At 37.1% G+C, this 27,700-nt stretch overlaps 1 protein-coding gene across 1 annotated transcript in view; it reads left to right on the top strand.

Annotated features, from left to right (window-relative positions):
• The window catches only part of PRIM2 (DNA primase subunit 2), a 127,970-nt gene that overhangs the window by 80,046 nt on the left and 20,224 nt on the right, over positions 1 to 27,700 (top strand). Inside the window, exons 9-12 of the mRNA XM_056343719.1 lie at positions 1,902 to 1,974; positions 3,067 to 3,252; positions 26,238 to 26,364; positions 27,261 to 27,343. Of these exons, the coding sequence (XP_056199694.1) occupies positions 1,902 to 1,974; positions 3,067 to 3,252; positions 26,238 to 26,364; positions 27,261 to 27,343 (469 nt within the window). The remainder of the gene's footprint in view (positions 1 to 1,901; positions 1,975 to 3,066; positions 3,253 to 26,237; positions 26,365 to 27,260; positions 27,344 to 27,700) is intronic.

Below are 27,700 nucleotides of genomic sequence, written 5' to 3'. Positions count from 1 at the left end.
TGTCTGTGTAACTGTCTGCTGTAGTGTAGGGTAACCTGAACTTAGCTCAGGTATCACAAGCAGCTTTGTTGCAGTGTGAATGAAAGGTGAGGCAGCACATGCAAAGTCCTGTGCTAATTTGGTCTGACAGCTACTGTCAGGAGTTAACATGTTTGTATCTCAGTACTGCAGTAAAAGCCTTCCCAGCTTTTTATTGGTACACTTAAGTAGTTTTTGAGGTTTTACTTTTCCCCATGGTAGATGTTCATAGTGGTACATCAGGTTTTCTGTTTGTTAGTTGGTTGGTTTTTGTTTTTTTAAAATGCTAAACAAATAGCAAGTGGAAGAGATTCTTGATTACTGGAAGAAAGCAAAAGTGAAGCCTGCCTTCACAAAGTGTAAGGAGAAGTATCCATGGAACCATAGGCTGGTCAGCCTCATCTCAGTTCCAGACATACGAAGGACAAGAGCATGATCATGAATGGTCAGCTTGGATTTGTGAATGGGAAATTATGGTTGACTAACCTTGTAGCTGGTCATCTTATCATAGAAGGCTCAACAGACTGGGGCGGGGAGGGAAGGAAGGCAATCAGTGGATTTTATTTATCTTGACTTTAGCAAGGTTTACGACACTGTCTCTTGTAACATTCTCACCAACAACTGATGAAGTATGGGCTAGGTAAATGGACAGTGAGGTGGACTGAAAACTGACTGAAGTGCTGTGCTCAGAGGTTTGTGATCTGAGGCATTAAGACCAGCTGGAGACCAATCACCAGTGGAGTACCTCAAGGATTGATACTGGGTCCTATATTGTTTAGCTGTTTCTTTAATGTCCTAGGTGATAGGGCATAGTGTGCACTCAGCATGTCTCAGATGATACAAAACTGGGGGGAACGGTTTACACCAGGTGTGCTGCCTTTCAGATGGACTTGGATAGGCTGGAGAAATGGGCTGACAGGAACCCTACAAAGTTCAATAAAGGGAAGTACCAAGCCCAGCATCTGGGGAGGAATAACCCCATGTACCAGTATACACTGAGGGACGAACAGCTGTGAAACAGGGTTGCAGATGACCTTGGGGTCCTGGTAGACAAAAAAGCTGACTGAAGCCACCAGTGTACCCCTGAAGCAAAGAAAGCGAACAGTATCTTGGGCGACATTAGGAAGAGCACTCCCAGCAGGCTGAGGGACGTGATCCTTCCCTTCTCCTTGGCACCGGTGAGGCCACATCTGGAGGGCTGTATCCACCCTTGAACTCCCCAGTGTGTATGAGGAGACGCTGAGAGAGCTTACATTGTTCAGCCTGGTAGAGATAAATTTCAAGAGGCTCTGTCTTACCAGCATGTATAAATAGGTGTCTGATAAGAGGGAGTAAAGAGGCAGAGCAAGACTCCTCTCAGTAGTATCCAGAGATAGGCTAGGAGGCATGAACTGATACACAGGAAATTTCCACTTCAACATAAGAAAACATTTTTAATGCCAGTGTGGTCAAACACCGGAACAGGCTGCTCAGAAAGTTATGGAGTCACTGTCCTTGGAGATGCTTATAACCTAACTTGATGAGATGTTAAGGAACTTGCTGTAGTTAACTCTGATTTGAGCAGAGGGTTGGACTTAGATGATCGTCAGAGGTCTTTCTCAGCCTCAACAGTAGTGTGATCTTGTGATCTGAATTCTAAATGACCTCTCACCACTCCTTTCAGGTGAAAGGAAGAGCGGGTTTCTTTACCATGTTGACTCTAATAGTTGGTTTTATAAATCTTAATTACTTACATAACTGTCAAATATGGTTTCCTTGGTTTTGCCTGATAGAAAATATTTGCAGTCCTTAATTGGAAAAATAATTTCTTTCTAAATTTGTAAGTTTAAAAAACATCTTTGAACAGTTTTAAATTATGCTGAACTGTTTGCTTTGTTTTTCAGCCATTCTTACATTGGCCCAGATTACAGTGTGCAGAGGAACACTGGAAAAATTTCTCTAGAACAGATTGATGCTGTAAGTCCTCTGTGTTTATTGAGTTATATGTTGATCTATAACTTAAAATTCAAGTACTCTATGTACATACAACATATAAAGCCTTTATCTGTTTTGCTTTGTAACACTTGGGAACCACTTGAACAAAATTGTGATAAAGTTTAAAATAAAGCAGAATTAACTGAAAATGCATCTAATCAGGATTTAGACTGGAGCTATTATGAATTGCTTAATTTGCTACTTAATTTTGTGAACTTTCACAAATACCTAACATAATTATGAACAGTGTCTAACAGAATTTTCATATTAAATAATTTTGCAACTTACGATGTTTAGTTTATGATTATTGCATTGCAGTATTAGTCTTTTCAATGCTATTTTTTTTACTTTTGAGTTACAGAAGGGTTTTTCAAAACAAGGAAGTAAATACAAATGATTGTAATACCACATCAGTGGTGCAGAGGCAAAAACACATTACAACTACTTTATCTGAACTTTATAAATCATGTGTGTTTTCAGTGTCCATCTTAACCATGATAGTGGTTCCTTTGGTAGTGAATTCCATGGCATAACTCAGATGTTAAAAATGAAAATGCAAAGCCCAAGTAAACTTGAATGTTTCGGGTTTTTTAGTCTCTGAAACCTTGCTTTATAAGAAATAATATTCTTCAGGGAAAAAAAACAACCTGCAGATCAGTTGCAGTGGATTTTAGTCCTGCTTGTAGTTTTTCAAAGACATTTCAAGAAAAATACCCATCCCCGCCTGCAACCCCCAAAAACTCTTCACAAAAGTCACCTTGCCATTCCAGAACCTAAAATAAGGGAGAAGCAAGAAATACTGTAATGGAACTGTTGGTATGTTTTTCCTGACAGCCTTAAATCTGTGTTACTTGTAGCTGAAGATAGTCTGATACTACCACCTGTATTACTCTGTTATTGGATTTGATGGCTGCCAGACACGCTTGTGTTATCGGTCCCAAGGCACTCTGCACGTGCATGTCTATTCTTCCAGCCATTGGCATTTTCAAGTGGAGCTGATTAATAATCACAATAAACATATATCCGACAAATTAAAGGATCAGTATGCCTTAAACACGTTTTTTCTCTTGACAGCTTTCTGTGAAGTCATTCCCTCTTTGCATGCGCCAGTTGCACAAAGCCCTACGTGATAACCATCATCTCCGTCACGGAGGCCGTATGCAATATGGACTGTTCTTAAAAGGCATTGGCTTGACTCTGGAACAGGCACTGGAATTTTGGAAGAAGGAATTTGTCAAAGGAAAAGTGGATGCAGACAAGGTAATTCATGAAATGAAAAGTATCTAAATATGTGAATGTGAGGATGTGGTTAATGTGTACATTGTACTACACATTTGAATAGGTGCTTGTTAAAGTAGATAACTGGGCAAAAGGCATAGTAATGTCTTTTAAAGGTGGGGGAGTAGTTCTCTTTGTTTATGATTTTATTAATTTTGTTGGTCATTCTGAAGCATAGGGAAAAAAGGCAAGCCCCAAAGAGGCTTTCTATAGATGAGGACTAGAAAAATCTTACTTTACCACTAAATCACTAGGAAACCAATGTCCTTTGGTGAAATACACTTAGTATGTGACTAAATTAATACACCCGGCAGGTAAGTGACCACAAACAGTACTATCTGAAAGGCAAATTATCCTTTTTTTTGTTGGTTAATAAAAAAAAATTATAAATTGGACAGCTGCATATGAGGTGAGCTTGCCTTAGCAAATTTATAGTCTAAGAATAAAAGAAGAAACTGGAGGTGAATGAAGATGGAAGAATATGTTCAAGTGAGAAAATGCTGTTCAGTGCAGTAGGCAGTATTATATTAGTCATTGTCCTAACACTTGCTAATATTTTTGAGAGTATCAAGAGTGTGGAGAGTGTAACATACATGTGCTGTCTCTTTGAGAGTGTGAAAAATGTATGCTAATTTTTTCAGGTTTGTGGCCTGCTCCTTACCTTGAACGGTGTATGTAGAATCGAGCAGGTTTTCTCTGTCATCAAGCCTGTGGCATGCGTTGGAACAGAAGTTTCAGACCTTATATCAGTTTTGTTTGGACTGTGATACTTTGCATTTATTTTTGCGAGATCTCGGCTTTCTAGAGTTCTGTGAAGTATTTTGGAGTGTTTGGTAGACACTCTTTTGTTAGTTTAGGTTCTCTGGGGCATGGCTATTTATAGAAGATACAGGGCAAAAAGTAATGCTTGCTACAATGAATTATGGTACGTTTGTCTCTTTCAAGTCTCAGAAGATATATCAACTGTCTGCAGTTTTTTTGGGAAGGCAAAAGGGATTTGAAGGTATGATTTGAGTTGAGTACCTAAATCTCTGTAAATCTAGCTCTTTAATTTGGATATGATTTAAGAGTAGATAGATATTTTGTTAAGAAAGAAATCCAAAATCTGTTCCCTGACAAAGATTTCAGGTGAGGTAATAAATTTTGCAGTTGAAAGCCAGTTAATTACTACTTGTATTAGGTTTGTGTGGCAAGGTTTTGGTAGCAGGAAGGGCTACAGATGTGGCTTCTGTGAGAAACTGCTAGAAGCCTTCCCCCATGTCTGACAGAGCCTGTGCCAGCCGTCTCCAAGATGGACCCGCTGCTGGCCAAGGCCGAGCCTGTCAGCAACAATGGTAGCACCTCTGGGATAACATTTAAGAAGGGGGAAAAATAACCTGAGCAACTGCCTTTAGAGAGAGGAGTGAGCAACAACTCTGCAGCCCCCCAGGTCGGTGCAGAAGGAGGGGCAGGAGGGGCTGCAGGTGCCGGAGCAGAGATTCCCCTGCAGCCCGTGGTGAAGACCCACGGTGAGGCAGGCTGTGCCCTGCAGCCATGGAGGTTAACGCTGGAGCAGATCTCCACCTGCAGCCATGGAGGACCCCATGCTGGAGCAGGTGGATGGCCAAAGGACGCTGTGACCCTGTGGGAAGCCTGTGCTGGAGCAGGCTCCTGGTGGGACCTGTGACCCCATGGAGAGAGAAGCCCACGCTGGAGCAGGTTTGCTGGCAGCACTTGTGACCCCTTGGGGGACCCACACTGGAGCAGCCTGTGCCTGAAGGGCTGCACCCTGTGGAAGGGACCCACGCTGGAGCAGTTCATGAAGAACTGTAGTCTGTGGGAAGTGCTCACGTTGTAGAAGTTCATGGAGGACTGTCTGCTGTGGGAGGGACCCCACGCTGGAGCAGGGGAGGAGTGTGAGGAGTCCGCCTCCTGAGGAGGAAGGAGCAGCAGAGACATCTGATGAACTGACACTCATTCAGTGCTACCCCTGTTTCCCATCCCCTTGCACCATTGGCAGGGAGGAGGGAGAGAAAATCGGGAGTAAAGTTGAGCCTGAGAAGAAGGGAGGAGTGAGGGGAAGGTGTTTTTAAGATTTGGTTTTATTTCTCATTACCCTATTCTGGTTTGGTTGGTAATAAATTAAGCTAATTTTCCCCCAAGTCAAGTCTGTTTTGCCCATGACGGTAACTGGGGAGTGATCTTTCCCTGTCCTTATCTTGACACCCAAACCTTTAGTTATATTTTCTCTCCCCTGTTCAGTTGAGGAGGGGATAGAGTGGTTTGGGTGGGTACCTGGTACCAAGCCAGGGTCAACCTGCCTAGTTGTGTGTCAGGTTGTTGTTGCCTAGGTCAACTAGTATGCTAGTTGAGTTCAGGAAAATGCAGATTTTTCAGTTGCAATTTCCTATTCTTAAAGGAAACTGAAAGAATAAAACCAAGCTATCAGAAACAGTAACAATGTAAATATATACATTTACTATTTCAATGTAAGTATTTATTAATTCTGTTTTTAAAAAGTCATTGTATGAACAGGTGTGATTACACCATAGGTATATGCACATGTAGGACAACATGTATGCACCTTGGGTCTTTTTTTCAGTCACAGGGTTATAACTTTATAGCATCTCCCTTGATAGGCCCTAGAAATAAATGAAATTTTATGATCCTGTGTCTACCTTTGACAGTTAGAAAGTATATTGTGAATGAAGTAAGGAGTTGTAATTACTGCATTTTTCACAAGCAGGCTGCTACTTCCATGTAATTTTCATTCTTCTTAAGTTCTAGATAAACAGCTTCAGACTGGGGTAAAAAATAAGCTGATTTTTCACACCTGTACCTGAAGTCAGTAGCCTGTAGGTTTTCATAGTAAAATGTCATATAAGGTTTAATGTCCTGAAAAAATGAAAATTACTAAAGTTCTTCTTGGTACTTTCTTCTTTTGACATTTTCATTTTTTGACACTCATGCCATTGTTCCTTTCCTGTAGAGTGGAGATAATTGTACTTTTTTTGTCTTAACAGAGCATTGTGAAGATATATGCATTATACTTGCTAATTATTTGTTCCTGGCTGTTGTATTGCAACAAGGGAGTGTTCAATTTGCTGCAGTTTCAAAATTACGTGTTTACATTAATCTTTAGTGGCTGCAACATTTATGTCAGTTCTGAATCCTAAGAATTCTTGGCAGACAACTTCAGTCTTCAGCAGGGAGTGAGTTACCTTGAACGCACCAGTGGTGCACTGGAGTGCTTACCAGCAGGCTAAGCATAGGCTTAGCACAAGGAAAATTTGCACCGAAAAGAACTCATCCTGTGCCGTGAATCAGTGATGTGAACATACCCCTAGGCTCATTGATAAAAACTTTTCTACAGTGTTTTTAAGAAACAATATTTTACCTTTAAAAGTAAAGTGTATTGTAAGCGAAGTGTGAAACCATGTATTCAGTGGAAAAAAAAATTAAAATAGTGCCTACGAAGAAAGCACTGAAACTAGTGGAGATCCTCTGTTGGGGGGCAGATGATCACGTACTGGCATGTTCACAACAGCGACAAATACAGAGCACAAAATAAAACATTTTTTTCTGTAGGCACTGTAATTAAAATTACTGTGTGAATTGCTAGGCTAAGAGTGCCTAAATGGTAAGTTATTGTTGTTGAAATGATAGGATCAGCTGTGAAATGGTGGTAGATGTGTTGCTTCTTACTGAGTGGTTATGCTAGCGGGCTTCATAATCTCAAGTGTTATTTTAAGGCTCTTTTGGGTTTTTTTCTGTAACATGTAATCTTACTCTAAATAGATATTAATTCCCTTAGGTTCATTCACATCCTGTTCTTCTTGCTTAAGAAGCAACACCACCCCACCACCCCCAAAATAGGGAGGTAGCTCCAGTATGCTTTTAAAATACTTGAAAAAAAGAAAGTAATAAGATGAATGAAGAGAAGTTAAATAGTTACAGTATAGTTAGTTGTAAAAATGCTCTGGTAAGTTGAAAGTAAAATCCTCCTATAGTGGAGATGATTATTTGGCTGTTACTGTTTGTATCTATTTGTATGATTAGCTTGTGAATGTGAAATCAGAGACTTGAAAGATAATGTAGCGTTTGGAACAAAGGAAAGAATGAAAGCTGTATCAGTTTCTTTAAGGCATTATTCAGTTACTTCCTTAGCAAATAGCCTGGAATTAAGGTTTTGATACAGATGGATGGGTTTAAGGCAACCCACCACTTTTTTGCTTTCCTTTGCTACATATATACTTGTTGATATATATTCTTTTTCTTAGCAGTATTTGATGCACAGTGATGGGAAATGTTCTCTTCTAGTACTCTGATTATTTACCATTTTTTACAGAAGAGACAGTTGCTAGTTGTGCACTTCTGTGTTGAAAAGTAATTCCTTTGATAATTGCAATTTGAGATTGCAGATTTTTATTATTGTTGCATATACTACTGAAGAGCATCTGAAAATTGCACAAGAGTTTGTCTGTCTTTCTTTCTTTAATAAATCTCCAAAATTATGCATTACTATATTTACAAAATTATCCTTGTGACATAACAGCTGTCTTGTCCTTGTGACTTGTTAATGTGAGTGAGACGTGGCTCTTCAGCTGCTGTGTTCTAGCACTCTTTCCTGGGGGATGTGGTGGCATTCAGGCTAGTGAAGCCTTTTATTCATCCTGACTTAGCTTTCCAGATCATCTTACTGCAGTTTCATATGGCTTGTTGTTTTCTGTAGCGGTTGGTCGCAATGGCAATGAGCAGGATGTTTTCTAGTTGTCAGAGGTTCCTGTCTGAGGTATGCCTCTGCATCCCTTCCTGCTGGTAAAGGTCCTCATGACAGACATTTTCCTGGGAGACGCAAGAGGAAACATTACTCACTTAACCTTGCTCAGCATCTGTGACTGGGGAAGAAGCAAACCATTCACAGTGAAGCTTTTGAGCTTCAGTTGATTTTTAATATATTCTAGATGTTTCTTACACACGTGATGATCATGTATGAATCTGAGGACAGACAACTTGCCAGCCATATACTGCATCAGGAATAAGTCTCTACTCTGTTAAGAAGTGATGAGGCTTCAGGATGAAGATACGTCCCAATGAGATAGTTTCAGTGACTGGATTTTCCTGCCTCTTCCATTTCTTTCCCAGATGATCTTAGGGAGGTCCTTGAATCTGGATTCAGGAGTGAAGCTTTACCTTGACTGCAAACAGCTGGTGGTGAATGTTTCTACCAGGGCCAGCTAGAAATTCCATGAGGGGGAGCCTGGACTGGAGACCTCCTGAGGTCTTTTCTAGCCTGACTTACCCTGTGATTCTGCATACAGGTCTGAATACAGGTAGAAGTACATTTCTGTGAGGGCCAGCCACTAGGGGGAGACAAGATCATAAAGAATAAACAAATATAATGTAGAGATGTAAATTAGAAGTGCTTATGCTATAAAGCTTTGTAGGTCTATACAATTATAAAATAACTCCGTGTATTTAAATGAAAATAGAAATAGGCACTTCATAATCTGCAAGGCAATGCTTTTCAGCGAACAGGACTATCCCCAGTGCAATTTATAATGTTTGGATGATATGGTGGTTCTTTGAAACAACCTCCACCTCCTTAAATCCCTAGGAATATTTTCTTTATCGGTCGGTTGGTTACATTTGGTTTTGCTATTTTACTCTCTCATTTGTTTGAGACTTGGGGGTTGGTTTGCAGCTAGATTGTTTTTTTTACTTGCCCTCTTTATGTTGCGTAATGGTGCCTACTGTTTCGGGAACATATTTTGATTCATAAATCAGAGAAAGATCTTTGTTCTGTCACATTCTTAATTAGAATTCTCTAATTGAATGTCATTTGCTACTTCTATTATTCAGTTATTTAAACTTTACAAATCTGCAGCCTAAAGTGACATGTTGAACAGCAAGACACAATATTTAACCTCTAAAGGATAAAGATATAATCAGATTACAATCTGATCTTTTTTTAATTGGACATCAGTAGTACTATAATGCAAGTAGATGGCCAGGCTTGAATTTTCCTGAGATGTATAAAGGCTGTTATAGAACTTTAAGAAAATGTTTGCTGTCTTCGAGGATATAAAAAAAAAGTAATAAAAATGCAGCATATATTACCTGTAAAATCTTATCCCTCTGAATTCTGTGGAAGTGGAAGAGTATGTCATGGTACCAAGGCATTAATATAGTTAAGCATATTGCCTTTGTTTTCATTGGTTATCAGGGGACTTAGATAGTCTTGATTAAATTCTCTTTTTGTGTTAAACTTATCATAAAAAGAAATAGAAATTTTTTTTGCATTCTACCAGTGAATGTAAAAATTAGCTTCAGTAGAACGACTTGCTGTCTGTATTTCTCTTTCGTTATTTGGAAATTGTCATTTCATTCTCTAGTTTTAGTGAGAAAAAAAAGTGAATTTTAAAGACTGAATCACTTTTATTTTGTATTGGCAAAATTACATTCTATTCATAACATTATTATATGTTGAATGGCTATGCTTACCTAGCTTACCTTTCTTTATGCTCAGAAAGTCAAAATACTTTTATGATATGTTTCCAGATGTTTTTTGTAATCTACAAACAGCTCAGGCTAGAAGTGATTTAATTATCAGAAAAAACATGAAAATGCATTTCCATGTACATGACTCATTTTGATTCCCAAACTTACTGTTGAATTTGCATTAAACCTTTTCCTTAAATGCAATTTTGAAGAAAAAAACAGTAATGTGCAATTGTTACAGGGGTTTCAAAACAGTAGGTGGTCCAAGTGATCCTAGGCATGCAGGCTTGAAATAAAAATTAAGATTTAATTTTAATTTCAGCCGCGACGGCTGATGAAACAGACTTTCGGATTTCACTATTCCCAAGTTCTTTTGTGTGGTTTTGGTTTGGGGTTGGTGTGTTGGTTGGTTGTTTTGCTGTTAGTATAATCCTTTGTGGCATTCCTCTGAACAGCCAGGTCTATGCAATCAGAGTATTTGGGCAAAACTGAAGTGACTCAACCAAGATGCTAGTTGTTAGGAGTTGAACAGTCTTAAAAATGTCCATAATCTGAACTCACGTCAGTCACATTAGTTTTGAGAAATCAGCTTTATGGTAGTGAATCAATCATCATGAGATCTACTCCTTTCATATAGTTTCCTTAATGTTTTGTTTGCATAGAAATTGAAGCTTGGATGTTAACAGGTGCATTGTTCAAATGGGACATAACTGTTGTTGAAACTGGTATTTCATGTGAAGAGATGTCATGCTGAGATCAATTAGCTTGCATGATCTTGACTGAAGAGGATAGTCTGTGGTTTGTTTTACATTTTAATAAAAATTATGCAGAAGAAGTTTTTGAGTGAATTTGTTTTATAATCACAATTTATACAACTAGGCATGAGAATGAAAAGCATGACTTGAAGCCGTAAATGCATGGATTGTTGTTGCATCTGAGTCAAGCTGAATTAGTTCAGCTTTCTTGGTTGTAGCTGGAAAAAGATGTTTTCTTTCCTTTGGCTATGGTAATTTGCTAATAAGCAGCAGTGTGATGTTGGATGCAAATAACTGAAAATCCTGAGGACTTTACGCTGTGGACAGCTATTATTCTTCTCCATTTGGTTACATATGAATGGTTAGAGCTGCATCTGAAAATTAGGAATTTCCTGCAAAACCTCTGTGATCTGGCCATGGAGTTTAGTCCAAGTAATAATAATATCTGTCCTTAGCTGAACGGAAATAACCTTCAATTGCTATTAAAATTGGGTTATTTTTGGCATTAAGTGTATCACAGTATGTATGTTAAGTCTCTGCAAGATTCTTGTTATTATATATTATCATTTTGATTTAAAGTTGTCTTTTATTGATGGGAATTTGTCCTTTTGTGTCTGTGTGTGCATTCATTTATTCTTGTTAGCATTGTATTCCCTTCTCTTGTGGAGCACTGCAGAAGTTTGAATCAGATGAGTAGTGTTGGCATATTGCTGAAATACTAGTTTGCTTTGATTTCTTCGGTTTTGTATACCTATTAACCAAAGCAGTAGGAAAGAGATCTGTAATGGATCCTGGAAATGGGAGGGCTGAGAAAGCATGCTTATAGGAGTTGTATTTGATTGTATTCCAAGTGCGGTACTTAGGGATATGGTTTAGTGGTGGACTTGGCAGTGCTAGGTTAATGGTTGAATAACTGTCTTTTCCAGCCTAAATGACTCTGTGATAAAATGTGAATAACTTCTTCCAGAGTCCTGTTAAATTCTGCTAGGTCGTAGGAAGGAGCTGGGATAAGATTCCTCACTGACGGTATCAAATGTAGAGAATACTAGCAAAGCCTGTAAACGTATAACCCTCACCTGTGGCTAGGGGCAAGTCACTACCAGCGTTGTCAGTGTTAATTCTCTTTAGTGTTGTGGACACAATCATTCTGGAAAGGCTGCAGAAAATTTGCTCGACTCATTAGAGCTAGATAGAGATAGCTGTTTGCTTCCTGTTTAATTAAGCATCGTGAGATCAAATCAAAATAGTTGGAAGTTGTTTGCATCAGACTGTGATTTTTTTATTAGGACTTACAGTTAAATAATAATATGGAATTGCTGTCACTAAAAGTAACATGCCATCTTGTATTTATGGACATTACTGCATGATGTGATTAGTAATGCAAGTTTTGCAAAGCAGTTGGTACTATTTCTACTTTTCTGCCAGACAGGAAATCCTGACTTTGTTGCAAAGGTATTTACCGCAAACATCTATGTTGTTCACAATACTTGGAGAAATGTGTGCAAGTTTGTAGATAATTGCTGCTCTGACCTTTTTATTAAATGAAGAATATAGACATGTGTACCGCGGCTGTTTCTCTCGTAGTCCATTTTAGGGTTTTTTTTTCAAATTAAGCAAGTAAATGAAGCATATCATAGTTCCAGTTGACATATAAGAAGTCAGACGATGAGAAATCGTATGTGAATGTAGATGTTCTTTGCGATACATGGTAGAAATGTCCTACCATTTCGGCAAAATATGAAAGTAATAATTTTTTCACAATTTCTGCCCATATGCAATGTATATTAGTAATCACTGAAAAGATATTGTTAACTTACAACTTTATACAAATATATAAATGAATGAATAGATATATATACTGTGTGTATGTACCTGTATAAATCATGTGGAGGCTATATATGCATAACTGTATGCAGAATTTTTAAAAATTGGAGTAAGAATAGTAATACCTGGTAAGTGGTGCATAATGTTGTGCTATTGAATTGAACTAGTTAACTTGGGTGGTATTTAACCTTGCAGGTAGAATATTCACTGCTAAAGGGAAACTGCAACTTTACTTGGTTTTCTTTCAGTGTACATTAGAGTTTTGTTTTGCTTGCCACATCTGAAGTTCTGACCACTAGAAGGAACAAAACCAAACCAAAACCTTAACATTTTTTTTTTTTACCTTTTCACTTGTAAGGATGTATTTTACTTTAAAACAATATTGCCTGACCTTTTAAACCCAAGGTCCTTACCAGTTTATTGGTAAAGTTAAGGATACTAAAGAGAAATTATCTTTGGGACATAATTATGTAGATTTAAGAGAGCACTGTAGTTTATTATACCCTGTAGCTAATGTAGATGCATATTAAACTCAAGCATATTTTTGTGTATTTCCCTCTGAAACTTTCTTTTCTCAGGCCTTAAATTACTAATCAGCATACCAGCGTATCTTACAGCTAAGCATACTGAATATTGACAAGAATCTGTTTCTCTGTCATTTTATATAGTAACTTTTTTCATAAAACAGTATTTTTGTTACAGAAACCTTTTAAAAAACCCTTAGAATTTAAAAAAATGTTAATTTTTGTATAACAGATTCAAAACCTCAAAGCAGTATTTCTTAAATTAAATATGCCTAGTATAAAAACATTATTTTTCACCGTAGTTTTGTTTCATGGGTGTTACTTAGACCACAACTGATGATTATGTGCTAGAAAACATAAAATGATTCTAGACTATGATATACTGGGAAGTTACTGCCTGGGCACATAAATATTCTAGGAATCGCAGTAATAAGTAATATATGATATATATATAAATATAAAAAAATAGTAAGTGCTCTGTGTGTTGCTCTTTCACTGCAAACACAGTCCTTTTTTCGGTTGCTACCAGATTTCTCAATTATTTCTGTTAAAACTGGAATTCTCCAGTCTTTGTTTTGAAGCCAAAGTTATGGTGGTGTTTTCCTATGATTATTCACTTTAAACCAAAGTTATGGTGGTGTTTTCCTATGATTATTCACTTTAAAGTACTTTAATTTGTTCAGCCTTTTTTTTTTTTTAACCTGTTAAACATGTATCTGTCTTTTTGATTTTCAGTTTTCATCATCTGACTTACATTATAAGGGAAAATTTTGAATGGTCTTTCATCCTGTGGCATGTCTTAGGGACGGAGAAGAGCTCTAGCTACATAATCTCTCTTCCAGGACATTCATTACAGTGCTGGCATAATTTTAGTGATGTTTTTTAATTGTACTGTACTACCATAAAAAGAAATAGGAATAGTTTCCATAGTTGTTCCATATTAGGCACTGAGATCTGTATTTAGTAATCTAGTATATGAGCAGGTTAGCGATAAGGTTCTTGCACTGAGAAGAATGAAAGCAATAATTATCTTTCCTGTACTAAAACTAATCTGGATTAAGAGAATCTGCTCTCTTATGACTTGTTTCATTCCCAGCAACACACGTTCTCTTCCCATACTTCAGTATCTTTTCAGAATAGAATGTATAAAAATGGATGTTAAAGCTAGACTTTCAATTCTCTAAGATTCCCTTTGTACTCTTGAACCGCTTTCAAACTTGCACTTTATTATCACTGTAGAAAGACCATGTACTTGTCAGAAGACATTTCTGTTTTATTAGCCATCACAGCAGCAGCAAGGAAGTCTGTGACATTTAAAGAAAAGTAATAGATGGGTTTGCCTATCTGGTTGCCAGATTTCTGTGTCACTAAATGTGGTCTTTAGCAGGCTCTGTTGAACGCCTTCTTAACCATACGGCCCTCTCTTGACAGCCATCTGCTGAAAAATGCCTGCTGTATGTTGCCCCACACACCACCAATAATGTATTTAAGCTCTTCAGCTATTTACCCCAAGTTCTGGGGCAGGGCCTAACTGTTTTTGAGATGCAAGTCTGTTCATCTGTATCTTTTTGTTAACTTCCAGAACAAGTTGAATGCCACAGCACGTCTCTTTCAGTTGTGTTCCTGTGCTTTTTGAACAGAAAAGTTTTGATAGAATGGTTTATTAATCTTGATATAATTGTTTGAAAGAATATTTTAAAATTACTTTAGTCAATGTTCAGGTTTTCTGTAATCGCATAAACTGGCTTTGAAAACAAACCCCAGAATCCTGTGTACTTGGTCTTCTCTTTTGATAATGTGCAAGTAATTGTTGTAATATCATATAGCTGTCATATTCCATTTGTCTGTATTCAGCCAGTAAATTTCATATTCAGTCATCCAGAAAAGCAGCATGTTGCATCAAATGTGCACTCTGCTGATATACCGCATAGCCACGATGTAAATAAAAATGTATTTTTACTTTCAGAATTGGTTTAACTTTCTGCCGCATGTCTTTGAAATCTATTGAATCTCATGAATAAAGACAGGGCAGCTCTTTTATATGTTACTTGTGCTATGCACAATTTATGTTTCAGAAATTTAATATATTGACTTAGGGAAGTTGAATTACTATGATAGACCTTAAGTATTTCAACATTATAGAGGTTACTACTTCTTGAAAGGAGGTTAGGTTCTGATCTTATATTGAAATGTACAATGCTGTTTAGCTGTGAAACTGAATTCTGCATGATGTGGTGTGCTCTGAGCTTTTCCTGTTCCCGATGTCCCTTCTTAATTAAGTCCACTCACACAAGGAGAAAAATCTGCTGTACACTGGGGCGCAGAATTTAGTGGTCTTTATGGCAAGTTTTGCTGTTTAAATTTCAGTGGTTTTTTTTCTTTCATTTTCTAATTAATCTACTTAATGGAGTTGAGTTTGGGGCATGAGGACTGGGGCAGTACCAGTGAAACTCTGAGGAATTTTTTTTGTAAACAAGAAAGGTGGTGTTTTTTTTTTTTTTCTTAGGTGGACTACAATAGTTGGACTCTTTCTTGTATTTTGTTACCAGAGTTATTTCCCTATTTTTAGAACCTTACAGCAGGCACTAAAAAATGGGGTGCACGTTACTTTTCCTGAGACAGTTCAAAGCAGTCTGGCAGTAGAGCTTCTTTATTTTTGTTTGCCTTTTCCCTGCAGTTAATGGTCTTTTAATTAATGATGGATTAACAATAGTTTTTTTTAAAAAAGCAAAATAGTCTTGTGTATTTAAAAAGAAGCTTTTTTCTGGCATTGAATGCAGAAAGACTCATGTTGTACTTGCAGTCAAGAGTTCAAATATGTCTTGATTATGGTGCACTCTGTGTATAACATAGACTATAAAAGGGTCTTTAACAAGCAGTTCTTATTATGACAGCAAGGACTAACATCTGGTTTTCTGCACTTCCATTTCCTTTGATCATCATCTTAAAATGTGATTTTGTCCTTTATTTTGCTGTTAATAGGGAAATTTTTTTTTCCAGCAAACTTTTTGCAGAGGGAATGCAGGTGTTCTTGAGCCAAACTGTGCTGTTCGGAGAGCTCTGATACTTGGTTTATGTTCAAAAGGGTAGGCAGACATCAAGTGTCTGTGTACAGTTTTGTGTTTTAATACCTTGGTTTTGTCATTCTTTTATGACTGCAACAAAAAAGTGAAATGTACCTATTTCAAGAGTAGACTTCAGGAATAGTTATCAATCTGAGGAAACGTTTTCATTACTCAGCCTCCTTACAGTTTTGTTTTAAAAATTATTTGATTTTTTTCTGTTTTAAATTTTTTTTTCTATCTATGCTTATATTGGGGATTTGTTGGTATGGCGAGACATTATATGATTGGAGACTTAATGTCTTTCTGTTCTGACCATGATCCTTGTCCGAGAGGTTTAACCATTTCTCAGTAAAAGGCAAGTTTTTTGCCAGAGTTGTATCACATTTTGATAACTTTGTCACTTGGATTGTTTGAAGGGATATTCTTCAGCTCAAGATACTTTTGAGTGATCTCTTTGAGTGATGCTGCCGCTTCTGCAAATCTGAGGCTTAGGGTAAAATTGAATTTCTTGGACATTACTGTATCTTGTTACAGACTAGATTGGGTCAGTCACAAGATTTCTGATGAAAGAGGACTGTTTTACTGGTGGCCTGTTAGAACCTGAGGGTAACAGCAATTTACCATTCGATCTTGGTGATCAGTGAAGAAGGCCTGCCTGTGTTTTTTTAATTCACCTTGCTTCTTATATACTTTTTGTCATCTAGTGCTGGACTTGGTTTCAGATGTGATTCTGATCAGTGTGTAGATTAAGAAGTAACAATCTGTAAAGGATTCTTAATAACATTACCACACTGCAAAGGTGCTTGCAAGGGCATGCAGTAATAAATTAATGAAGTAATTCAGTAATATAATCAGTCAAAGATAGGGAGCTCGCTCAGGTAAACTCCCTATGCAATATGCATGGTTTTAAAAGGGAAGAACACTTCTGTGGTTTAAGTAGTCCAAATGGTGTGCAAAACCTTCCAGACTCTGCCTCAAAGATTGCATATTTAGGGAATGCTGCGTCGTTCAACCAGCTTGTAAAATACAAACAATTCAGTGAGCACATGAGGTCTTCCACTGTGTCAGGAGATGATTGTTCTTTGAAAACAAGACACTTCAGCTCTTGTGGTGAACTTGCTTAGATCTTTTGACTCTCTGGAAAACGTACCAAGTAGCACCAGAATATTGGATAATAAGACAGACTTCCTTGGATTAATTCCAGTATTCTGTCTTTGTCCAGAAGTCTTTGAAATTGAGACCACCCTAGCATAGGTGAATTGTAGCCCGTGCCAGCAGCAATGCTTTTCAAGAGCAGATCAATGCACTGTCCTTTGGACTCACTTCTGGTGCTGTGGTTGAACAGGTGTCTGTTGTTTTAATGCCAAGAGTCCTGTTCAAAATGAGGCAGGTCTGGCTAATTTTGATTGCCTGGAATGGCTGAGACAGTTTTTCCTCAGGACTTCTCTCATTTGTGAGTTTCTCTTCTGCTGTTCCAGCAACCTGGGAGTCATCATACCCTATTTAATTTCCAGTTTTGTAGTATGGCTGGTTGGGTAGCTTTGCTTTCTGACATGCTCTTTCTCCTTCCATATAGGAAAAATTATCATTACTAGAATGAAGGAGCCTGCTATGCTAGAGTTATATGATAATAATTAGACATGATAACACATTGGACTATTTTCTGTGAAGCAGAAGATCCCAAATATCTAAGGGACGAGCTGGAGCCAAGTGTGGTGGCTCTCCTCTAAATCTCTTTGAAAGTCCATTTGGCTGCTGCTGTGGCCTATAACAGTCTGGTCTGCTGAATGCCTCTGTCTTTTCATCCACAGCTTTAAGGTGATGTGACGGGCTATTGAGAATAAACCCTCCGTCAGCATTCAGTTTGAACCTCATGTCCCAGTCCTGCATTTTATTGCTGATTGGTCTTATAACCAGAGGCCGATTGGATATATTTCAGGATTCTTCACAAAGCGACAACATGTCTCCATGCTGACGTCAGTTTTCTTTCCTATTCCTTCCCTATATGTTACATTTTTATTGTACGTGCTGATCTAGGTTACAGTACAGAACATCATATGTGAGCACTCTTGTTTAGAGTACTGATAGACTTTGAATAAGCAGTAGGAATTTAGGTTTTGGACTTTGCAAGACTCTCTGGCCAGTCTTTGCCCATCTTCCCTGAAAACCTGTATAATATGTGCTGCAGTGTTATGGATGTAAGTATGGATTTCTCCCAATTCTGATACACTTACTGATTTTCTTTTCTCCTTGTTATGTGTATTCTTTACACTGAGATCCTAAGCTGCCGTTACAATCAATAGAGATCTAGCCTAGCCTATACAGTCAATAGTGTCTAGAGAATGATTTATTTAATGAGCCTCTAGGTGCCTACGTTAGGGTAAATTTAATCGCTCCCGAGGCCCCTCTGATTGCATTGACCTCCATTGACAATAATGGGAGGTGTCTGGATTTAGATGCCTGGAGCTGAATCTTACTTCTGTAGATGTGCACAGTTAGTTACTATTCTACTTCTGTTTAACTTTGTTAGTCGTTTTTTATTCTACCACATGCCACATTTCTGTCTAGTTTGCAATCTGTTAACACAGTTAATCTCTTTCAGTGATAATGCTTTGCACTCTCCTTTGTCTGTGTATGTTTTGGGGACTTTTATTCTGTCTGCCACTTCTGATGAAATGAGTAGCCCTGCTAATTTACTGCTTATCTTCTACTGAAAGATACACTTCCCTCAGTTAACTTCTCTGAATATTGAAATGTGAGAAACACTGATTGAAAAACATCAGCAGAACAATCTGAGAGGTGTTGGTGTGCTTATAATTGATGGAGTACCAGAAGTATGGTGTGGGTTTTTTACCTAACTGATGAAATCTCTTGGTTTAGAAATTAGTTATTGGATATTTTTTCATCTCATACTAAACTTTCTAAATGAGAGTGTTATGGAGTAAATATTTAGTAAAGGATTCAAGATTGTTCTCTGATGTTAGAATGACTTTTCTTGAGCTCCTTAAAACTGTAGAGAATGGTCTGTAGAAATCTGTTGAAAATAAAACATGTTTACAGTAATCGGATTTATTGTTTATTTATTATTTGAAGGAAAGTGCCAATGTATTTTTACAGATACTTAAGAAAAGCACATACCTCTTATGGTATTGTCAAATATTGCCGTTTTAATTTTGTTTAAAATAAGAATAGTTTCTTCTATTTAAAAACAAAGTGACAGAAGTTTGCATCACCTGTTCAGTGTTAATTATCATCTAAAATACTTATTTTCTTGCTATAATTTTCTTACACATCTTGATTATAATTCATAAACATGACTGTTTCTTTGTGTAGTTGTTTCATTTTAAATGACGAGGAATTTACACCTCTATGTTCAGTAACACTGAACTGCCATCAAGAAACTTGCAATATTTTCAATAAGATGGTGTATTAATTTGTTAGTGGAATTCTGATATGGGTGAAATTGTCACCCACAAACTGATTTTTGTCGTAAAATGGCAGTTCTTTTTCTCAGATTTTTCTTTTTTTGGTAGTCTTACTCCCTGAAAATTTTGCAGTAGGTTAAGTAAATATTTAGGAAGAATAATGATTCTTGGGAGGACAAAACCAGTGATATTCATAGCTATGTAGCATTTTTATCTTTTTCTAAGTTTGTATTTTTAAAAAAATATTAACAATATTAGAGAAAATGACTAGTGTAGTTAGTGGAGTACTATGTGAAATGACTTGCACGTTGCAATCCCATAAAAATTAGGAGATTGGTGCAGTGTAATATGGAAAGGATTTATTTCTTTCAGATACATCTATTGTTTTATTGAAGAAAAATGCTATGTATAGGTGATATTATGCCAAGGAGCTAGGACATTATGCTAAGGGAATCAGATCATGTTCTGTAGAAACAATCTTCAGACAAAGACTGCTCTATAATTCTGTAATCACAATGACATTTCAGTTTACTAGAAGTATAAATGAGTCAAATATTATAATAATCACTTAGTGTTGGTATTTTTCTACTCTTAACGGTGAACATTAAAATGAAGTCATAATTTTACATGCTCTAAAGTGTTGTTTAAAGTAGTTTTTAAAGTATCTTTCACCTTTATGACCTCCACAAGCTGTTACACCCATGGAAACTTTATTTTAGTGTCAGTCCACAAAAGAACAGTTTGTTCAGTGCCATTTTCTTGTTCAGAGACTTCAGTTTGAAATCAGCTCCTCCATTGTTTGCTCCAATCAATCAAATCTGAATTGAAGTATCTCCTCTTTGGACCTGGAAAGTTTTGAAATGCCTCTTCTGTATCTGAATAATTTCAAATAATGTACATGAACCATTAAGAGACTAAAAAAAAAAAAGTATTGATAACTTAGATACAGAAAGAAATACTGCAATGTCTTGAAGTAGCTAATACGATCTTTCATAGATGGCAAAGTATGTGTCTAAGAAAAATCACGTTGTTATAGGAGAGATGGCTTTAAGATGTGTTGTGCTGGTAACTTTATGCAGCGTCTTCAGGCAGAAGACAGCCTGCTGTGGTTTATTTTATGCGTTTCCTAGTTCAAAGTCTTGGTCCATGTAAATGCATGGAAAAACAGTGTATGTAAATTGTATATTTAGCTAAGCTATATTAAGGCAATCTTAGACTGCTGTAAATAAAAGCCTACATTGTCACATTTTTTGCATGAGTAGTCTGGGGTAGCTGAAAAACTAGTTCATCGGCCACGCAGTTTACACTCCTGTGGGTAGTATACAAGGAGATTGTTAAACCTTTTGATTTCCTTATGGTAGATGGAGCAAGTTGCCTTGCTTCATGTGGGTTGGAAAACCTGAAATTGGAGAGGAAGAGGGATTTTTTTGTACTTGATTTGAATCGGTCTGTAATGACCACCGTGCAACTTATTAGAATTTTCTGGCTCGATTTTAGCTGATATCTCTGAGCTGTACCTTTAAGGGGAAACTGTGCTATGGGTTGAGAACTTAGGATAAATTGAAATTTTTTGTTGTTGTTGGCAGATAGAGAAGCATTTATTTGTGCTCCTAAATGACAACTGTGCTTGGGAAAAAATAACCTTAAGATGAGGTTATTTTAAGAGTGAGCTTAAAAAAAAAAAAGTTGCTTGGAAAAAGATATGCCAACTAAGCAGTGTCAGCAGTAATGATTTGAACCTAGGAAATGGATGAAAAAGTGAACCAATTATTTCAGAAGATACACAAGCGTGTGCGATAAATTTATGAGTTTGAAGCAGTTATCCATACAGGCTCAACAATTTTAGACAAGAAATTACCCAATGACTGTTTTTTTAAAAAAAAAATGGTTAAACCATTACTTCTTCAAATTTTGCAGAGTTGGAACTAATCTGGTGGCCAGCCAAGAAGCTAGACAAAATTACTGCAGTCATTTTGCTTAGTTGTTAGACTTTAAATAAATAAATCTCCCAGTACTGTAAGGAATAGAAGCATAAAAACTTACATGAGTATATAAAAGTAGTTAATATGAAACATGAAAGTTTTGCAGAAGTGTGAACCTGAGCACACAGGGCTTGGATGACCTGTCAGCAAATTATTTTCCACCCTAATATGCACACTGAATATCAGAATTGGTAACAAAATTTATGGAGGACCTAGTTCTATTTCCAGATACTAATATGCAAATATGATGAGTGATAAAAGGAAGGTAACTCTCACTGGTGACATGATACTTATTCTGCGGCGGCTGGAATGCCTCGGGAATGTCACTTGTTATTGTTCTCTTTTGAAAGTGTATTCAGTTGTATGACAATTACGATTCACACATGACCTGTCTTTTCTGTTTTGTTCAATGAAAACTTTTCTTCAAAGGAGAGCATATACCTGCCAAGTGGCCCATTTGATGTACATCATAATTCCATATCCAAAGATCTTGTGGGCATTTATGTGATCAGAATTTATTGAAAGTAACATTTTTCTTAAATTCCTGTCTGGAACATAGTAATCTGGTATTAGGCTATACCAGTTGCAAATTTATAGCTTATATATCTTTCTCCTTTTTTAAAAAATACCTTTTTATTATACTTGCATGTCTTCTCGTGAAGGCTGTCTAATACAGTATGTGTGTCTTAATGGTTATAAGGCAAATTAATCTGCATTAGTCTGATACTCATGTAGATATACCGCACAAAAGCAAAAGGTGAGTTCCTTGCTACGGTACTCTCATCTATACCCTGTGAACTGTCCCCCAGCATCCTTGATTCTGGTTTTGGCTACTGGTTCAGTGCTAAGAGCTTAGTTTCTTATAGGGAGAAGAAGTGTTAAGAAAGCCTCAGTGCTGCCTGTTCCGGGATGCCCAGGATCATCATTAGTGCGTTCAGTGTAATATACTGGACATCTTGGTTCATTACAACAAATACCGATGCATTAAAACTCAGAACTACCCACTCGTCGTCAGCAGTATACTTCAGACCAGGCGTCACGTGCATGCTACAGCCACGCCTGGAGGAAGGAGAAGTCCTCAAAAAACCTTGATATCTTCAGGGATCAAGTTAAAGTTCAGACAGTTGACTTGCAGTCTTTTACAACAAAAATTTACACTGCTGATAGTCCCAAGATTTGCACATTCCAACATCAAAGTGACAATTTTTGATAGAGATGCTGTTAAAGGGTTGTCTTTGCCTCAGCTTATTGGCTTCAGTGTGGGCCATTTCATTGCTTATGAGATCTGCCTCTTGATCCATTTCTCCCTGACCAAAGCTGTGGACCATCCACCCAGCACATAAAATAAAAATGTCTTGTAGGTTTTGGAAAGCTCGGAGAGCTAAGCAGGGGCAAAATAATGAAAATAGTTGAGATGTGGGCCATACAGTTAAAGAGCTGCCGCTCTCAAGTATTACCAGCAGTAGGTGATCTAGTACATGTAAATACTCAACGGTATAATGATGTTGCTTTAACATTGATGCTTTATTGTAACTTTGGCAGTAAGTTCCCATTGATACTTAGCACAGATTATGGTGGGATGTATATGCATACAGTTTTTCTATGATAATAGAATAATTTTTTGCCTTTGTATTCTTTGCTTTTGTCTTAATGGAAACTGGTACAGAGTATGAGGGGAATGTATGCACTCCTGCAGCATCATTATTATTGAGCAAGTTCATATCAAGCTTCAATAAAACCTTCAAAAATTGGTACAGGGCCATCACCAAGATTTTTCAAATCACTTAATTTGAGTTTTGACCTTTTACATTTTTTTGCCATAATGACCTTACGGTAGATTGCAGTTAAAATATACTGTAATAGTTTTACAGGTTTTTAAACTGGTTTTCTGAAGTAGTTTATAACGAAGCAATTTGTAAGCAGTTAGAATGACCCTGCAAACATCTACATGCATGATGTGTGCTGCACATAATTTTGTTCAAAGAACTGTGAAAATCCTACCACCTCAATTTGGGGCATTAGAATGGATAGGAAGGGACAGTTCCCTACCTGTGTCATCTTGTTTCTGCATATTTCAAACATGTCTAATTATACCTCGGTGGTTTTGCTGGCAAAAGGGATTGCTCTCGTGGGGGACTTTTTATGTGCACATGCTAGAGTAATAGTATTAGGAAGGAATGAGTCTGATCATTGAGTTCATCCCCCAATGTACAGAGAAGGCTGTTCCGCAGCGTGTTTTCTGAAACCAAATGCTGCAATTCATGGTTTCTTCCCACGAAGGATGACCACACAGCCTGTTGGATATTGGCACTACTAAAATCCTGTTTCCTTGATCATTGGTAAGAAACGCTGAATCACAAGGGTGAGAGAGCTCTGTGAAGCATGTACCTGCGCGTATGCTAACTTGCACCATGTAGCTGTGTTAGTTGCCGCCATCTGCCACTGCGAAAACTCTTTGAGATCCCAACAGGATTACAAGAAAGCAATGAGAAAATATCCAACCTGTCCCAAAGCTACGTTGTGTTATTATGTATCTGTTGATTCTATTTACTGCAAGAGCTGCTTCTCAGCATAAAATAATGAGTTAGTAAAAGTAGTTTCTGGGGGCATTAAGGCAAGTGGTGTGAAAAATACAGCTCAAGATTTTGGTATACAGGACTTTTAAAGAGGGGTGTTGATTTTCTGGTAAACTAAGCAATACATCCTGAAGCATTCAAGATTTGCTTTTCCCTTACAAAAAAATAATTTAATTTAACTGCTTGCTCAAATAGCCTTTGTCAAGTAAATGAATTATGCTTTCATTCGTCTTTTGCAAAGAAGGAGGAAAGTTTCCAGAGCTGCTGGGTGGTAGAATAGGTAGCTATAGGAGCACAGACTCCATCTTCAATTTAATAGGTTCATTCAATGGTTGGGAATTAAAACACCCACATCTTTGTATTTGGTGTTTGCTGTATTTCAGTAGATACCCCGTTTACAGCTCCTGCAGGAGCAGCAGCAGAACTCGGCCAGCAGCTGCTGCTTGCCCTGCTAAGGGGAGGGTGCCTGTTGCCCCAGCCCTTTGCGGGTATGTGCACGCACCTAGAGCAGATCCTCATACAGTCTTAACCTTCTTTCTAAGGAAGAGTTGGTAAGCCCAAGTCTGTTGCTAGCAAAAATAGCGGTCATTTACTATTCAACCAAGCAGCTCTTTCCTCTCCTGAGCAAAAAGGTTGACTAGATAGGAATATTCTGATGTGCTGGATCCTGCCTGTGGCTATGCTGGAAAACAATGTTACGTCTTCTCACTCTCTCTTTTCTTCCCCCCTTTTCCTTTTCCTTTTTAATCTTTTCAAATAAAGCCACTTTGTCAAATGCTCAGGAAGGATTAATTAGGCGATGTTTGTTCAGAGCTTTGGATGTCTTAAAGCTTATTTGGAACGAGTGCTGAGTATTACTCTTGATACATTGACTTGATTATCACCAGCATCTTGATAGAGGAGTTTCTTTTTTACCCTTTGAATCAAGTGCAGTTTAGGATTTTATTAAAGGTTGTGTATATTTTTATATATATTATATGTATTACATATTTGCATATCATGATACGGATTTTGCATTATTTATATTTAAAAAAAAACATTAAAGTGTTTTATATGAAGAAAAATACACTTCATTTTTCTCTTACCTTGATCTGCTAAAACAAGTTGTATTTCATAGCTATATGAATATTTTGAATTACTATGTGGAAGTCCACAGGCCAAACAGGGAACTACTTTTATCTGTAGAAATGAGAGTATCCTTGAAGTAGCAGTGTTACCAGTTATATGCTTGAATGTTTTTTCTCCATATATTACATTGTCTTACATTAGGAAAATACCAGAGTAAAAAAATTACTCTAAAGTGGTTTTGAGAAGAAAACATAAATTTTTATGGGAATTGTTTTTGTTCAGACACAGAACTTTACATAAGGTTAATGCTCAAATTTTGAACTGAGCAAGAGCACAGTTGTTCTTTTATGTATTGTTATAGCTTCTTTGGGGTGAAGAGAGACTGAAGATGTGTAATTCTAAATATGATGCCTCATTATTTTACCCTATTTGGGTTTTTTAACACTATAAGTATGGTATTTGAACAAGTGTTGGTGTCTTACTAGTAGCTTATGCAACTCAATGGAATACGTATAATAAATTATCTGATTCTACTACAGATTTTATGTCACCTATTGTCATGTATAAAGTAACATGAACTCATGTCATTGAATGTTCTCCATGGGACTTAACTAAAATGATAGATTGATAGCGCTGTACTCAAGCTGCCAAGACAAATGTTTATTTACATCTATATTGCTTTAGGATATTTCATTTTATTGGAGGAGTTGTTAGTCTATCAGTAGATGAAAGAAATTTGCTAAAACCTTCGTCTTTTGTACAAGTGAAGTATACTCCATTTTAGAATTTAATGAATTGAACTTCAGTGCTGAAATAAAGTATAGGTGAAGCATTATGCTTTGGGAGAAGAAGAGTGTGAATCTGACTAAAGAAACCTATATTTCTGTTCTTTGTCCTGATAAAGCAATCAATTTATGGGCATTTATGAAAGATTTTAAATGACTCTGTTTCCTCCATTTACTAACATCACAGGGTTGAAAATTTGATCTTTAAGTCATCTTATCTGTAAAGCAATCGCCACATCAGCTGAAAAGGCCTTAAATCCATACAGTTAAACACTTTTCCTGTGATGCATCTGTAAAACATATACATGTGCATATACAAGTCTATGTAATATAAAGATCAAAGCTAGCAGCAAGCAACTCTGTTTTTATTTTTCTCAGTTTTAATGTTTGGAAGATTTATTTTGTTACCCAATATTTCTATTTGTAGAGCAGATAGAATCACTGGCACAATATATTAGAACTTTTTCTTTTGTTTTTATTTAGTTTGACAAAGGTTATGCTTACAGCATTCGCCACAGTTATGGGAAAGAAGGAAAGAGAACTGATTATACTCCGTACAGCTGCATGAAGATTATCATGTCCAATCCACCAAGTCAAGGGGATTATCATGGTGAGTTCCTTGGAGGGGGGTGTGTGGGGTGTGGAAGTTTTACAACAGTGGTAGTCCTTGGCTAGAGAAGTTACTCCCTCCCATAGTCTCTTAAATTATGTATTTAATTTCAAGGCCATAGTAGTCTTGCACTGTTGTCTTTAGATTACACTTGATAGCTTCTGGTTTTATATACATTGTGTCATGTAGTGCTAGGGGACTTTAAATGTACAGATGCTTTAAAAAGTGACCAATTATAAAGGTGTTTTGAGGTATGAATTCAATTGTACAGAAATTCTGAAGATTGCTAGGGTACTTTAAAACATTCTACCTCTGTGTGACTAAACATGAAAAACCTGCAGTGGCTTCACCATTGATATTCTATTACTTAGTTGTTTGTTCGATGTGTCTCAAAACTGATTTTGGGACACACACCCACCCACACCCCCCCCCCCCCCCCCCTCTTATTTAAGGTGGTGGAACTTTCTAAGGTATTTATAAAGTAATATTTTTGCTAAGGACTGTGCTTTTAAAGACCAGTTGGTGCTTATTACTTGTCTTTTCATTTTTTCCCCGCAGCTATTAACTGTACTAGTGCAATGGTTGTTAGTAAGGAACTAAGTAAAACTCTTTTCCTGTCAGTGAATGAGAACTGTGGTTCGTTTATGTTAGGATATTTTCTGTAACTCATGAGCCCATTGTGCCTCGATAACCATGCAATGGAGTAATTATTTAAAAAATACCCTGCAAAACCTCAAAATTAAAAAAGTAAGCAATTGTACACGTGGGCAATTAACTTTCATATTAATAAGCTGTTAGATAATTAGGAAGAGCTTAGCTAGTCTCTTGAGTGCCTTACTGCTCTAACTCCTGGGTAAACAGCCTTGTTTGTGAGCTTGCTTGTTTTTTACTGCCAGGGTGCCCATTCCGCCACTGTGTTCCTGAGCTGTTGAGGCAGAAGCTGCAGTCATACAAGGTTCCTCCCAGTGGAATAGCTCAGGTAAGGCATATTTTGTTTGGTGCTTTCATTAATAAGGCACTGCTTTTCAGTTTTACTTTCTCTTTGTGTAGGAATGCTGTATGTGATTTGTCAGTGTGTATTGTGAAGTATCTCTCCTAATAAAAGGTTTAAGCCAGAATATTGACTTAACTGGCTCCAGTGCTCCCACTGATATGTTGATTATTTTCATTACCTTTTATTGTTTAGTATCATGAGTCAGTTTATTGCTATAGTCGATGCAATACAGAATTTTGTTTTACTTCATTTTACTGCACTGTGATAAAACAAATGTTTGAATCTGGTAGTGTTTTAGAAAATCTATTTTTGTTTTTGCAGTGACTTGTTGAAGACTCCACT

Source organism: Falco biarmicus, chromosome 6, assembly GCF_023638135.1.
Source record: "Falco biarmicus isolate bFalBia1 chromosome 6, bFalBia1.pri, whole genome shotgun sequence".
NCBI lineage: Eukaryota > Metazoa > Chordata > Aves > Falconiformes > Falconidae > Falco > Falco biarmicus.
Note: the sequence above shows the minus strand (reverse complement) of the source record. Positions and strands in the feature narration are given on the sequence as shown.